The 17,123-nt window shown below is 36.9% G+C and overlaps 1 protein-coding gene across 3 annotated transcripts in view; it reads left to right on the top strand.

Moving 5' to 3' along the window:
• Positions 1-17,123, top strand: part of Graf (GTPase regulator associated with FAK) — a 537,792-nt gene that overhangs the window by 245,107 nt on the left and 275,562 nt on the right. For all 3 annotated transcript variants that reach the window (XM_090379073.1, XM_090379075.1, XM_090379076.1), the window contains 2 exons: positions 1,448-1,517; positions 8,288-8,385. In XM_090379073.1, coding sequence (XP_090235199.1) covers positions 1,448-1,517; positions 8,288-8,385 — 168 coding nt within the window. The remainder of the gene's footprint in view (positions 1-1,447; positions 1,518-8,287; positions 8,386-17,123) is intronic.

Raw genomic sequence — 17,123 nt, 5'->3', positions numbered from 1 at the left:
CCAATGGCAGAATTCGTGGAATAGACAGACTGCGAATAAATTATATCGTATAAAGCCTGTAATTGAACCGTGGCAGTCTAGTCTGCGCAGGAATCGTAAGGAGGAAGTTGTTCTTGCCCGGACACGCATAGGACATAGTCATTTGACAGATTCTTTTTTGCTGAGGGCTGATGACTCTCCTATGTGTGAGTCCTGTGGCACAATTTTATCAATTAGACACATTTTAATTGATTGTCCAGATTTTAGCAATATCCGTTTTACCACTTTTAACCATCTGACTGAGCCGTATACACTCAGTCAGATTTTATCTGACAGTGACAATGTGTCTGCTGTTTTTAGCTTTTTTGACTTCAGTAAACCTTTTTAGTCACATTTAAAAAATCTTATTATTATAGTTACTCGTTTACTGATATTTATCTTTTAGTATATACTTGTTTCATACTTGACTTAGTGACCTAAATCATTAGGCCACTGAAAATTTTACTTTTTATGACCAGGTTTTGGTGCATTATAGCCTTAGTCGTTAATGCGCCAATAAAACCCAAGCAACAACAACAACCTCGCAGGTGCCTAGTCTTTAGACACTGCAATTTGCAAAAATTTAAGCCTTCCTTCATAAGAGCAATCCTTTGTTCCATTCACTAATCTTGTTGCCTTTCTCTGTACTCATTCCAACAACTCTATATCCTTCTTAAAATGAGGCCTCCAGACCTGTATACAGTACTCAAGGTGTATCCCGACCATAAGGATAAGGCAATATATATTGCCTTATCCCTGTATTATCTGCAAGAGTAGACACCATGAGCTACTCTTGCAGACTGTCTGCAGTGCTCAGAAAACTTCATATCTGCCTGCACAATTACCCCATGTCCTTTTCACTCCCTACCACTGTCAGTGTAGTACCACACAGTTGATACGTTACTCTGGGGTTACTGTAATACTTTGTAATTACAAAGTGGGCAATGAAATAAGAACAATTAATTTTATACAATGAGGCATGGGCAATGAAATAAGAAGTTAATTTTATACATTATTATTAATCAACTAGTAGTTACCAATTTGGTATTTATTTTTAACTTTTATTAATAACAGAAAATAAAAAATTCAATTAATTTAAGAAATCAAATGCACCTGAGATATAATGCACTGTGTTACATTCCAAAGGATTACCCTAACTTGTTTAAATTGTAAACAGTCTTTTCTAGTCTTTTAAGTCCCTTTTATAGCATATGGGCATAAGTCCTGTTATTTGTATATCTGAATGGGTAATGCCATTCTTATTTATCAGAAGTGTGGTAAAAGGGCATAAAGAAATTTCTGATAATTAAAATGATATTTTCTTTCAGTTTATATTTTGTGCAAGATTCTTTAGTTAAGTTCATTTATAATTATAATTTTAATTTTGCAATGATAATTATTATATCTGCTTTTCTAAAACATGTTTTAGAAAACACAAGATCCAGGATCACTGAATAAAATGTATACAAGACAAGGCTATTTATTTTTAATGGAAAAAAGTAAGTTTTTATAATAATATTGTAAGTTTTAAAACTAGCATTAAATGCATAAAGTAAAGGTTTATTTTTTTTAAGTTTATCATGTATTTCCAAAATTTAGCATCATTGTGTTGGAACTTGTATTTGTGATAATGCAACAAGTGGTGACCAAATTAACTGCTACCCTCATCACAAACTGAAATGATGTCCAAAGACATGCCCATATGGAAAAAGGTGTTGTTTGCATTCTTTTGAATTCTTCAGTTGTAAATTTTATGGCATACTCTTCATCCTGTATTATGCCTCAAAAGAATAAATCTAAAGATACAAAGGGTACTAGGAAAGTTTTGCAATATGACACAACAATGAATCACAGGAAGCTGCTTGTTGCTGCATGTTGAGACATGTTCATACGTGCATAGTAGCCGCCGCGCCAAGTCGATGGGCTCAGTTATTCATTAGTAGTGAGAGTGTAAAGTGCTTGCGATGGCATCGTGGTCACGAAATGAGATAAGGACAGTTTTGCGGTATAATTTCGTGCGTGGTTTAACCATAGACCAGTGCTTAGAAGAAATGACTCTTGCACTAGATGATAATTGTCCACATCGTACAACGATATTCAGGTGGCACAGAGAATTCCAAAGGGGAAATTTCACTCTGGAGGATTCTGAGAGGCTGGGAAGGTCAGTTACGAACGTCAGTTACAGAGGAAAACGTTATTGCTGTGAGGAAAATGCTTGACGAAAACAGGCGAGTGACCTACCAACAGATAGAGGATATTTTGGGCCTAAGTGCACCAGCAATTCGTTCGATTCTGCAAGATCATTTGCACGTGAAGAAACTTTGTTCTCTCTGGGTGCCGCATCAACTGACTGAAGAGCAGATGACACGACGTGTGACTTGGTGCCGGGAGATGTTAAAAAAGTTTGATAAGGGACAATCTCGGTATGTGAACAACATCGTGACAGGTGACGAGACTTGGCTGTACTATTACGATCTGCCGACCAAGGCTCAAAACAAAGTTTGGGTCTTTGATGATGACGACACACCCGTAATTGTCAGAAAATCCCGATCTCTAAAGAAGAAAATGATAGCTGTATTTTTCAAATCGAGTGGAATTGTGGAACGTGTCGTTTTGGACGCGCAGAAGACAGTCACAGCTAAGTGGTATACTGAACAATGCCTGCCTAAAGTCATTGGATCTATGAAGAACCTGCGGCTAAAGTCAAGAATGGACACCTGGTACCTCCATCACTAAAATGCTCCAGCTCACCGCGCCAAAGCCTGCACCGAGTATTTGACCACGACAGGACTGAAAATTCTCGAGCACCCTCCCTACAGTCCAGACCTTGCTCCCTGCGACTTTGCACTGTTTCCGCATGTGAAAATGAAGCTAAAAGGAGGCGGTTTTCCAGTGATGTGGCCCTTCTACGGGCTAGGGACAATGAGTGTGCTTTACTCCCTAGTGAAACTTGGCAGAACTGGTTTAAAGATTCGTTTCGGAGGATGGAGAGGTGTATTGAATGTAGAGGAAATTAAGCAGCCTAGTGGTCAGGCGCGCGGGTGCATAAGTACACGTGCCTTGAGTGACCGGGGTTCAAGCCCGTGACTACTGAATACGGTGCTGTTTCTTGTATTCTGTCTATCTTGTGAACTCCTCTGACCGTTTGGTCGTCCCGGAGTATAAACAGAAAATTTATTTATTTATTATTTACTTTGAAAAAATTAAATAAACAAAGCTGTATTGCAAAACTTTCCTAGTACCCTTTGTACTAGACCTTCAGAAATGTGGCGAGGGTGTTACATTAGTCCATGTTGTCCAGTTCATCAATTAAAAAATGGACTTGTTCAAAAATGTCTGCCCATGTTAATGTAGGGGGGGTAGGTGGGTTTCTTTAGGAAAAAAATATTTTTCCATATATTTCCCCATTAGCAGATACATGCATACCTATATTGCCAAATACAGTAAACCCCCGCTATTCGCGTATGTTACGTTCCTGAGAAATGCCGCGAATACCGAAAACGCGAATACTGAGTTATTGCTCCCATAGTAATAAAGGGGTTCCGTTCCAAAGTATGAAATATATAAGAAAAACTAGTCTAAAATTTTGTCTATGTATGTATTGTATGTACCTTCATAATATGACTATGTACATAGACAGTACATAGTGAATTGCAAGCATATGGCATCCAAATGAAAATAAGAAACAATTTAATATTAAATGTAATATTTATTAGGAATTGCAAACAAATCTTTCAAACCAGCGCCTTTGCTAGCTAAAAAAACTTATCCCGCCAGTGCTATCACCAGTTTCGCTCAAGTGTTGATAAAGGCCTTTTCACGAATGATGGGTGAACTTAACGGAATTTTATTTTGAGTTCGGTCTTCTATCCACAGATTTAAAGCTTTTTCCATTTTTTTTAAATTTAACATCACGAGTTACAGAGCAAATTTTTGAAGCAGTTATCATGTTTTCACGGACACTACGGCCGAGTTTTTCTTCCGATTTTTTGATTGATCGTACCGTTGACTCATTGATTTTATAATGTTTTGCCACTTAGGAGACACTTTCACCATTAGAAATTTTATCTAATAACTCAATTTTATTCGCTAATGTCATCACCTTCTTTGATATTTTCACATTTCCCTTGTTATTCTAGCCATATTTTTGTACGCGTTAGAAAGAACTTGTCCACAATAAAGTCACTTTCTTCCGTTAACACACTCGAAAAAGTCTGTTTTACACTGCAAAACGGTACTTTTGTAAGCATATAAACTTATAAATTGATAAATTTTTATTCAATTTATAAGCATATAAATTAAAAGCAAACGACGAAACCTTTCATGAAAAGCGCATAACACATACTGAACAAGGATTAGCGAGAAACATCTATGCTCGCGATTTTGTCACCCCTCTTCCTCCACCCACTGAGCGCTGTTTTGACCGGGAAAGATAATTTTAGCCACTCCCATGTTTTTTTATGGCGAAAAATTTCACGACTCTTTAAAATTCATATATTTTTTAGGTTTCATTTTATATTAAATCGGCGACCGCGAATACGCGAAACCGCAAATACAGATACCGCGAATAGCGGGGGTTTACTGTATAGGTATACAATGCCAATTATTTTGCCAAAAGTATCTGGACTCTGTTGAGACTAGAAAAAAAAAAAATACCCTCCATCCAGTTGTCATGAATATAGGTATAAAAGCAGTTGCCTTCACACAAGAAGTGAACAAGGACAGATGAATGAAATACAGTAGATTAATTGCAGTGTTGAGCTTAGTGACATTCCAGTGAGGAAATCATCATAAGATGCCATTGCAGTACTTTGTAATACATCATAAGATTCCATTGCAACAAAACCATAACATCCTAGGTCACCAATGGGTAACATAATACCTAAATGGAAATTTCATGGTGCTACTACAGCTGGGAAGCATTCAGGTAGATTGCAGGAATTGATAGAGACTGGATGGCATTTGGAAAATTGGTTATATCTCATCAGTTCTTGAATCTAACTTAATAACATGCCATTGTGTATATATTTTCATATGTAAATTTGTAATTTTGTTTCTCCAATTTGTAATCTTTTTCTCCAAATTCTACACTTGTATAATTAGTAATATATTGTTTTTTTTTCTCTTATCTCATCCTTGTTTATTATGTTGTGTTAGCCTTTACTGTAAACCCCTGGCTTGTAGCCATGAAGGGTATTTTGTATGGCATGTGTCTTTCATATGGAATAAAGAGTTCTTCTAATATTGTAAACTAGAATTTCAGGCAGGACATTAGGGACTGATATTAGTAGTAGTAATGGCAAAGGGAAATGATGCAAGAAAGCAAGCTTATATAGCATCAGCAAAAAAAAAAAAAAAAAAAAAAAAAGAGTTCATCCATCCTTACCCACCAGGAATTTGGCTGAAAGCAAACTTTTGCACATATATTCTGCAACCATCCTTCCTCACTTTGAATTTATGCCCGCTCGTGTATATAGTCTCAGCAAGTGAAGTGGAAGAAAACCGTTGACATTCAGCTTACTCAATCCATTCAAGGCTTTAAACACCTCAATCAGATCTCCCAATAGATGCCTGGTCTTCTCAAGGTGCTGCAGTTTCCAGAACTGAAGCCTTTCTAGGTATGAGCACCCTTTTATTCCTTTCACCAGTCTGATCTGGTTGCCCCAATTGCAGTCCTGCACAGCATACCTACCTCCTTCCTAAAGTGAGGCTTGCAGACCTGTATACAGTACTGAAGATGTGGCGTAACCATGGCCTTATACAAAGGGATAATCACCTCCTTAGCTCTTTCAGCAAAGTTTCTATATATCATTGCGAAACCCCCACAAGCTGTTCTAGGTGCCTCCGTAGCCAGGTGGGCAGGAGCGGAAGTGCATAGCACACGCTTCTTGATTAGGCTGGGGTTCGAGCCTGTGACCACCAAATACGGAGGATGTGGAAAGGTCAGAGAATGACCACCGCATATCCTTGGAGCAATATGGCCTTAGTTGCTAATGCTCCTAAAAACCAAACAACAACAACAAGCTGTTCTGGCAGCATGTCTGTACTGCTCAGAGAATTTCATGCCTGACTGCACAATTATCCCAGTTTTTTTCATTCTTCACTACCCTGAGTGCAGTACCAAAAAGTTGATAAGTTACTCTGGGGTTACTGTTACTCATGTGGAGTACCTTGCATTTGTTAATGTTAAACTTCAACTGGCATTTCTCACCCCCTCGACCCAATTTTCCTAGATCTTGTGGCAGTAGCTCACCTTATAACTGTTGTTAATCACTCTGCTAGCTTTGCTTTGTCATCTGCAAACTTAGGCATTTATCCTGATGTACCTTCATCAATATTAGTGATAAATATTAAAGACAACAGTGGATCCAGCACTGAACCCTGGGGAACTCCACTAATAACATTAGTCCACGAAGAGCAGTACCCATTGATAATCACCTTCTGTCTTTTTCCACTTACCCATCCCTTTATCCATAGCAGTAACTTGCACTTAATGCTACATTGTTTCAGTTTGTATAGCAGTCTTTTAAGTGCAACAATATCAAAAGCCTATTTGAAATCCAAGTATATGATGTCAAAATTATTTTTTGCATCGAGTTCCTTGGTCACTGCATCATAGTAACCTAGATTGGTTAGACAAGGCTGCCCCCTTGACAAATCCATGTTATGATTGCAGTATAATTATATGCCTGTGTGCAAAAGGTCCTGCATTACTTCTATAACCAGTGATTCCATTGTTTCCATAGAATAGACGTTAAGCTAACAGGTCTATAATTGCCAATGTCACCTTTTTGATCCCCCTTTATGAATCGGGGATATATTTGCACTTCTCCAGTGCATAGGGACCTCCCCTGAATCCAAGGATGCTCTCATAATTATGGCTAAAGGTTTGCTTACCTCATTTTACTGCCTCCCTTAATATAATTGGATAGATTCAAACCACCTCAGGTACCTTTTTTCAACAATTTATCCTCCACTTTCCTTTCAGTTATCACAAAGTCATTTAGCTCCTCGTTAGAGTTTGATAAACTTCTGGCATTCCCTTCCCTAAAGAATTCCTCACATGTGAATGTAGATGCAAAATATCATTTCAGTTATCCATAACCTGAACAGGTTCATCAATGGTTAACCCACAGACATCAAGTGGCCCAATGTGATTCAACCCCTTCCTTTTACTGTTAATATAATCACAGAAAATGTTTGCTGTTTTTCTTTGTATTCTTTGCCAGAGACTTCTCATAATCTGTTGGAGCTTGTCTGACATCCTTTGTGACTTGATTACAGACTAATTTATATCTACCATAGGCTTCTGTATCACCTAATAATTTGTATGCATCCCATGTACTTTTCTTCTCCCTCACATATCTTAATAGTACAAGTGTGATACATGAGGAACTGCCTATCGTTGGAATTTATGGAGCAGCTGTAGCACACAAAATGAATATCACAGCATGCAGTTCACAACTTTGACTTACATGGTGTTCACTCCCTCATAATCTTTCCCTGGAATGTTGTGGAAGGCCATATTATGGAGTAATGAATCCCAGTATGTAGTTTCGTGATCTGATGGCTATGTTCAGATTTGATGGATTTCTATAGAACATAATTTACCAGAGTGTGATGTCCCTCCTGTGATAATTGGCAGAAGTACTGCTGTCAGGAGTTGGTTTTCATGATTTAGGCTTGGGCCATTAGTCTAAGGTCTTTTCTAGAACATGAATCGCATGTGGTACATTGACATTCTGCTCTGCTGACAAACTAAAGTATATGCAAAAAGCATGACAAAAAATAAATGAATAACTTGTCCTCATAAGTGAAAGCCTTGTTGGCTTAGCAATTAGTTTTTTGAGTAATGGAATTAATTTTATTACTATACTTCATTACTAATAGAATGGTGTGTGCAATAAATATGGAACATATTAGTCTTTAGCTTTCTTGCATCAGTTATCCATCCTGATACTGATCATAAAAAAAATGTTGGCAGGCATAATCCCATTATATGTATGGAAACATTGTTCAAAATTTACAAACTAATTCTCAAGAATGCGTGGTGTTTATGAAGTCACAAGTTACTAAATATTAAATGGACAAACTGATTATTAATATGATTCTGCATGACATGGACAACATTCCATTTCATGGAATGTTGTTCTGTACGTTTTAGTTAATCATTGGTTATTTTATTATTTTGGTTTGTCTGTATTTTGATTTCGAAATCATTATCCTTTCCTGTAATTTTTTTAAAAAAGTTTTCTTTGAATTTTTTTAGAGGCTTTGGGAACAACATGGAGTAAACATTTCTGCCTTTACCAAAAGCATGGGAAAAAAATGATTATGATTCCTTATTCACAAACAGTTGGGAAAATTGTGAGTATTTATAATTTGCTTAGTTTTAAAATTTATGTGAAATATAGTTTTAAGTTGTTTTTTACCATTTCACAAGTGGGTTTTTTGACTTTATGCACACAACCCAGAGGGAATATTTTCAAGGAATTTGGAAGTTTTTAAAAATTGAAATCTATATACATAAATTTCTTAAAAATAAATTTGTTTTCAATTTTAATTTTATAGCTAAAATTAGAGAAGGATTATTGCCCAAAATAAAATCAAAATAAAAATTTCATTAAAAAAAATAAGGGTTGTGTTCCATGGAATTTTATAAGTCTGAATTTCTCCTATGCTTGTGCAGCACTTGCAACTGTGCTCGCCAAATTGATTGAATCAAAAAAGAAATGTTCGACGAACATGTGAATAGAATTATTTATTTTATTTATTCAATTTTTTATCTCATGCGCAGGAAAAATTACAAAAGTGTGCAATTTAAAAAAAATTTCAAAATTATAAAATTACAAAAAAAAAAGAGAGGAGACAGGCATAATGTCAGTAAGTTTTACCTCTCGAGCATTGCTGACAGAATTGACGTCTTCAGCTGATAAGTATGCCATTGCAGAGGTTGAGGGCTGTGGAGATTTAGAAGGGGTCGGCAGCTCAACCTTACGAAAGAACATATTAATGGATGACTGGATAGTGGCTTTTGAAGCCTTGAAACCTGGAATTGTCTTTTCCTCTTTGGCAATGTATGTTCAATTTGGCATTTTTTTCCAATACAGAGCAGTCTCGTCAACATTAAAATTTGCTTCGTTGAATAGCTGCCTTATTCAATATTCTTTTCCAACACATTACAAAATTTCTCTGCAGCTGCGGAATCGGCATTGCCAACTTCACCGAATACTTTAATGTTTTGTAAGCCAGCGTGATGCTTGAACCTATTAAACCCATTGCTTGCGCTGAACTTGGGTTGGGGTTTGCCATACTTATCCTTAATATCTTCATAAACATTTCGTGCTTTTGCTTGAATGGCTATTGGACTCAGTGACACTTGCTTCTGAATCTGATTTTCCATCCATATTATTAATAGCTTTTCCATCTTCGATATAGCACCTGAACGCTGTTGATCTTAAATGCGTTGATCCTTTAACATGTTCTTTTATACGTGCACTGTCCCTTAAAATAGTATTCACTGTTGAAGCAGTGAGACCTAATTCCACGCAATAGATGACAAACTTTTTCTTGCTTCATATCTTCCATCTTCATTTCTAAATCAATTTTGTTTCGTTTCCTGGCACTGCCAGCACTTGCACTTTCTGTTGGTCCCTTTCCGTTCATCATTGTAATACATAAATAGGAATGAAGAGAAGTTTCTGAAAATTTGTTTATTATATGATTAAAGATTTCGGTGAAGGGGAACACATTTCACTGTAATACTGTAACGTAAAAACTCACAGAATTACAGTGATCGGGATTATTACAAATGCAATAAGATCGAGTTTACTACCCGTTTATAATAAATTGCGCTAACAGAAAAACCCAATAAACCGAAAAGTGCAAATTGTTTTTGTTTCATGGTAGTGACCTCCAGAAATGTGTTTTAGAAAAATATCAAAAAGTGTTCAAAATTGATTCTTATAACGGCAACATATGATAACAGTGAAAGGGTAATGCAATTTCCATTATAAATATGACCTTTCAGAGAGATAATAGCTTAGTAATATACGGAAATTTTCAACTTCCAAGGACTTGGAACAAATTACAAAAAAAAAAAAAACCCCCACACTCACAATATATTATTGGGTTAACATTATCTTATTTTCACGATACCTTCAGATGCAAAATGCATTTCCATATTTTTTTCAGTTTGCACCGGCTGGCAAAAACTTATGTAAAGTCGAATTTGCATAAGTTAATTATTACGTAAGTTAGGGAGTTCCTGTAAATCTCCCCCCCCCACACCTACAGTACTATCCAATACAGTTATATATCTATTATTCCATTCATTTTGATCAACTTTTGGATAAATTCCACTGAAATCTTCAATTTCAGCTTGTAAAAAATAAGCTCATATACGTGCCTAACCATGAAGGCGTTAAGCTTGGACAAAAAACTATCACTTTATGATCAAATTGTTATTTTATTTTAATTTTTGTTAATAATAATTTTCTGTTCATATTGTTATTATGGTTTAAATAAAATGAAAGTAGGAATGCTGGTGCATAATAAAATAGTACTTAAACTAGAAAGTTGTAAGTGGGCAGAGAAATAGGTTTCTCCAGCTGATGGTTTCTGCATTGTGGGTTTCTGCATTTTCGGCATACCAGCCACATGCATTATCTTCACTTTTGAGCTGTATGCTACAAAGCATACAGCTCAAACCGCACTTGACCAGATTTTTGAACATGTCATTTCACCTATCCTAATCTTTATTGACTCTCTCAGTGCAGCCTTTGCCATAAGGGAGAATTTCTCTTCATGTCATCCTACACTGAAAACTATTCATTATCAGTTCATTATCGGGACATTGTTGAATTCCTGGAAAAGAGACTGCTGATCTCACATCTAAACAACTTCTTATCACATTCTCACAGCACCTTCAAGTTCGTTATATGGATCACAAGCCTGTAATTTATAAGGCCTGTTTTTAAAACTGGTTACAGATCTGGAAATGTAATATCAACTACAAACTTTACCAGATAAAACAAGATCCAGATTTGTGGCTCTCTGGATTCAGACGAAACAGACAAGAAGTAGTTGTATTGGCAAGACTGAGAATTAGGCATACTCATCTTACACACTTGTTTTTATTATTGGGAGATGGTCCGCCCCAGTGCACATCTTGTCACACGCAATTTAATGGTCCACCACTTTCTTATAGACTGTCCTCTTTACTTATTCATCCATTCTAAAACCTTTTGATTATTCAGCAAATTGAAGAAAGTCCAGATTTTATCCCATATTTTTGGATATCATGCCAACATAGAGGAATTCTTAACATGCTTAAAGCGTACTGGCCTATATGCATGTATATGATTCAGTTGTTATAAGATATATGAAATACATTATGAACTGACAAAATTTGTCCTCGGTAGCCCTTGTGTCATTAAACATAATACCAACAACCACAACTGCATGGATCAGTCAGGGAGCCTCCGTAGCTGGGTGGGCAGGAGCAGCAGTGCATAACACATGCTTCTTGATTAGACCGGGGTTCGAGCCCCTGACCACCAAATACGGAGGATGCGGAAAGATCAGGGAATGACCACCGCATATCCCCGGAGCAATATGCCCTTAGTTGCTAATGCTTCTAAAAATCAAAATAACAATAACAAATAACAATGGATCAGTCATAACTCACAACCCACTCTAACATGAAGAAGCAACAACTCCTGGATATACACAAACCGAGCAAAACTGCTAATGTCGTCATTCAAAAAGCAGATAAGGGAGATACAATTGTCATAGTAGACAAAGATACGCTGAAAAAATATAATCTATCCTAGCAGATCATATATATAAGTGACAACAACCACAACATTACAAAACTTAAAAACAGATTAGACACAATTCTTAGGAAACTCAGACAAAATAAAGAAATTAACCTCTTCACATTACAACAAATAGGAATCCGCAACAATATCCTTCCCCATATGTTTGGGATGATTAAGTTACATAAAACTGATGGCGCCTCAATAGCCAGGTGGGAAGGAGCAGCAGTGCGTAGCACATGCTTCTTGATTAGATCGGGGTTCGAGCCCGTCACCACCAAATACGGAGGATGCGGAAAGGTCAGGGAATGACCACCGCATATCCCGGAGCAATATGGTCTTAGTTGCTAATGCTCCTAAAAACCAAATAACAAACAAACAAACAAACATAAAACTGACCAGTTTTATGTTTGTTTGGTCTTAACATAAATTAAGACCAATAGTTTCATATAGCAAATCAGCTTTCGCTAATTTATCTACCTTCCTAGTCAAAATCATATCCCCTCTTACTAGATTTTCTACTTTTAAAATTAACAACACCAATCAAGCCTTCCAAAAAAATCAACAATATCGTAATATCCGACAGTGACATATTAGCGTCCTTCGACGTCACATCCCTCTATACCAATGTCAGTATACCATTTACCTTACAAGCCCTACGTGAGTTTCTAGCAGCCGATGACACCTTAACAGAATGCACCTATCTCTCTCTCCACAGACCACATCCTTGAAATCACTACACTTTTATTAGATGCCAGATACTTCAGATTTAATAACAAAAATTTTTCAACAAATATTTGGCTTGCCGATGGGCTTAGGTATCTCGGCCCCCTTGTCCGAAATTTACCTGCCAACCATCGAGAACCAAATTCTACAACCCTTTCCCTCTTAATTAAAATTATACATCCGCTATACTGACGACATCCTTGTAATAGGCAATAGACCTAGTATCGACAATCTCTTTTCCAAACTTAATTCTGTACACGACAGGCTTAAATTTACCCTTGGAATTGGACTAAACAACCAGATCAATTTTCTCAACCTCACCATCTGCATAACAGGCACAAAACTAAGTACAAAAATTTTCAGGAAAAACACACATACCGGCAAATACCCCCTTAACACTAAAAAAGCTGTCTTATACAACCAAACCTACAACGCTCTAAAATTTAGCTCTTCACAAAATGACCTATACAACGAAATCCAATATCTCACTGATAAATTCATAGCCAGAGGTTACCCCATCAAGTTATCTTACATACAATTGCCATCACCAAAAATAAAATTAATAACCTGATCACGCATGACAATAATACAAACATCCCATAGTCCTCTCCTATCACAGTGAACTAGTAGGACAGCTCCGGCATATATTCAATGATACTGATATCTGTCTCTCTCTCTTGTCTTTTCTGCTTACAATGAACTCGGATCTTTCTTCAGCTCTTACAAAGACGCACATAAATATCTTATCAATGATCTTAATAATATAATATACCTTATCAATTGCCAGCCAAACTGTGACACCTGTTACATTGGAAGAACTACTACAAAATATGGCTCATCCGAAACCTCTAATACCCGTGCATACTACCACCACTACAGTCTTAAGACTAACCAAACCGTTACTGAAATCACGCTCAAACCCACAACCACATCCTCTCATCGATTCTGCCATTTCTATTATTAAACTCAAATCCAGCTATAGGATTCTTCAATATGAAGCACTAGCCATTGAGTGGTATCGAAACCATTCCAATCTTAAAGTCTTAAACACTAAACTTCCCTTCAACCTTTCACCGATTTGGAACTTCTCGCGGTTGAGGTTACCGCATATCAAAAAGTGCATCACGAGAGTATAAATAATTTCTTAAATATCGCGCACGTTCTCTGCCCACTCAATTGCCAACTGAACACGTTGTAATCCAAAGAAGGTCCCCGTAATGACTATTGGCCCACTACATTATTTATTTAATTTCAACTATTTTTCCCTACTTTAATGACAACCAAGGATTAGATGTGTACACACCTGCTTCCTTGCGCTTATTCTAATTTCCGAAATAACACTTTATTTTTTTTCGTCCCTCCCTTAGTCTTTTTCAACTCAACTATTCATCCTAAATATTAACCAACCCTTTTAAATTAAACCATGCAGATTTATTCAAGGTGAGTACCACTTTTTTAAGCATTTGCTATTTTCTTCTTATTATTATTTATTTTTTAAATTTCCTTCTTATTATTATTCATTTGTTTTTATTATTATTTTATTTTATGCATTTTTTGTTATTTTATTTTATTATTATTATTTAAGGCAAGGGGATAATCACCTCCTTGTCGCTGCTAACAAAATTCCTATATATCATAGACAAAACTCCATGGCAGCCCGTCTACACTACTCAGAGAACTTCATATCTGACTGCACAATTACCCCCAGGTTTTTTTTTTCATTCTCCACTTCCCTGAGTATAGAACCAGAGTTGGTACGTTTCTCTTGGGTTACTGCTACCCATATGCAGTACTTCGCATTTGTCAACGTTAAACTTCAGTTGCCGCTCCTCAGCCCATCTGCCTAACTTTTCTAGATCCTTTTGCAGTAGTATACTGCCTTTAGTATACTGTCTTTAACAACCCTGCCAACCTTCATATCATCTGCAAACTTGGACATTAAGCCTGATATACCTTCATCGATATCACTGATAAATACACAAAACAACATTGGGCCCAGCACCGAACCCTGAGGGACTTCACTAATAACATTAGTCCACATAGAGTAGTGTCCATTTATTATCACTCTCTGCCGTCTCCCACTCAACCATCCCTTTATCCATTGCAACAACTTGCCCTTAATGCCATACTGCTCCAATTTGTACAGCAGTCTTCCATGTGCAACAGTATCAAAAGCTTTCTTGAAATCCAAGTATATGATATCAGAATTATTTTTTTGCATCAAGTTCCTTGTGACCACATCGTAGTATCCAATAAAATTGGTCAGACACGACTTCCCTTAAACAAACCCATGCTGTGTCTGAACTATTAATTCTTGTCTAGGTGATCCTGCATTACATCTTTAACAAGTGACTCCATTATTTTCCCAGGAACAGAAGTTAAACTAACAGGTCTATAATTATTTGTGTCACCCTTTGAACCCTATTTGTGAATTGGGGATACATTTGCACATCTCCAGACACAGCATGGGTTTGTCAAGGGAAAGTCTTGCTCACCAATTCGATTGGATACTATGATGTGGTCACAAAGGAACTGCGGATGTGAAAAATAATTTTGATGTCATATACTTGGATTTCAGATGATACGGAGGTTGGCAGGGTTGTTAACAACACTAAAGACAGTATACTACTGGAACAGGATCTAGAAAAGTTAGGCAGATGGGCTGAGGAGTGGTAACTGAAGTTTAACATTGACAAGTGCAAAGTACTGCATATCGGTAGCAGTAACCCAAGAGAAACATACCAACTCTGGTACTATAATCAGGGAGATGGAGAATGAAAAAGACCTGGGGGTAATTGTGCAGTCAGATATGAAGTTCTCTGAGTAGTGTAGATGTGCTGCCAGAGCAATCATGGAGTTTTGTCCATGAAATATAGGAATTTTGCTAGCAGCGACAAGGAGGTGATTATCCCCTTGTATATGGCAATGGTCGGGCCACAGCTGGAGTACTGCATACTGGTGTGGAGGCCTCATTTTAGGAAAGATTGTAGAGTTGCCTGAACGATCACAGAGAAGGGCAACAAGATTGGTGAGAGGAACAAAGGGGTCCGCTTACAAAGAAAGGCTTCAATTCTGAAAGTTACACCATCTGGAGACTAGGCACTTGCGGGGTGATCTGATTGAGGTGTACAAGGCCTTGAATGGTTTGAGCAGGCTCAATGCTGACAAGACATTTCCACTTGCTCTGACTAAGAACCCGAGGGAACATAGATTCAAATTGAGGAAAGGCAGTTGTAGAATAGATGTACATAAGTTTGCCTTTATAACAGACTTCCATCTGTTGTTGTGGAAGTTGATAGCTTAAATAAATTTAATGCTGAACTAGACAAAATTTGGTGTGACCGGATGGGTGAAATGGAAAGGGTTTTTTTTTTTTTTTTTGGGTTTTTCGATGCTGTATAAGCTTGCTTTTGTGCATCATATGCCAGAAACTGCTGACGAGGCTAGTGGGAGCTAGACGTGTTCAAAGCTGATAAGTGGATTTTCTTATTTATTGATTTAAAAGTATTGTCTTCCTAAACCTTTTGATTTAAATTAGTAGTATAGCATTATTTTGTGATTTTCTGATTAATATGGTGTATTTATTCTTTACTCGACCTTGGAATTGCATAAAAGTGTCAGTAAGGGTATCATATCCATGTGTTGCAAGGGAATCATATCCACGTGTTACAAGTTGCAGCTCTGCTGAACAAGAAGTTTTTTAGCCATATTTAGCCACTTTATTGACCAATTGATACATCAAATTATTTTCTATAATTAGCTTATAGACCTAGTCAGGATCATTAGTTTATTCTGAATTGAGACAGCGAGATTTGGAAGTTAATTAATACTTAAGTGTCCTTAGATTTACCATTTGTAACTTGCGCCATTGTTATACGATACAACGTTATATCCCGAACTAGATAGCAGTAGTGTAGTGTAGTAATCAGCAAAATCTATTAATTTTGTTAAACTTCGTTGTCAATTAAATTGTACTTTTAACTAAATACATATAACGGCTTAGATACATATCACATAATGGCTTAAATACATATTACAAATGTAACATAATTAATTAATACATAACGTGATACGGAAGTTATATAAGCGGAACTCGTAGATAATATTTGATACTGAAAAATATATAGAGCATTATAACTGTGTTGGGATACAAGTTTAGGGTTATAATTTTGTACTGAAATTGAAATTTTATTGAAATTAAATCGAAATCATGACTCAGACCAGAGCAGAAAGCAAAAGGATCAACGTAATGGAAGTGCTGTGGCTCAGAGGAGAACTGAGGGAGGTAGTTGCCCTCTGAATCACATCCTTTTAAAATGCACAGCTTGCATGATGTTTTTGGAGCAATGGGATATGGGACATGATATTGCCATGGGGAATGTCTTTGTGTGTGCCCGATGCAAGGAGTTTAACGAAATCAGGCGACAACTCAGCGTTGTTATGGGCCTATATGAGAGCTTGAAGGACAGGGTGGATGCCCTTGAAGGATCTAAAGTGAGGGCCCATCAAGCTCTGAGCTGCCCACATCAATGCCAGAGCTTGCACTTGGTCATCACGTAA

Source organism: Mastigoproctus giganteus, chromosome 8 (genome assembly GCF_048544385.1).
Source record: "Mastigoproctus giganteus isolate SK-2022 chromosome 8, ASM4854438v1, whole genome shotgun sequence".
Lineage (NCBI taxonomy): Eukaryota > Metazoa > Arthropoda > Arachnida > Uropygi > Thelyphonidae > Mastigoproctus > Mastigoproctus giganteus.
Note: the sequence above shows the minus strand (reverse complement) of the source record. Positions and strands in the feature narration are given on the sequence as shown.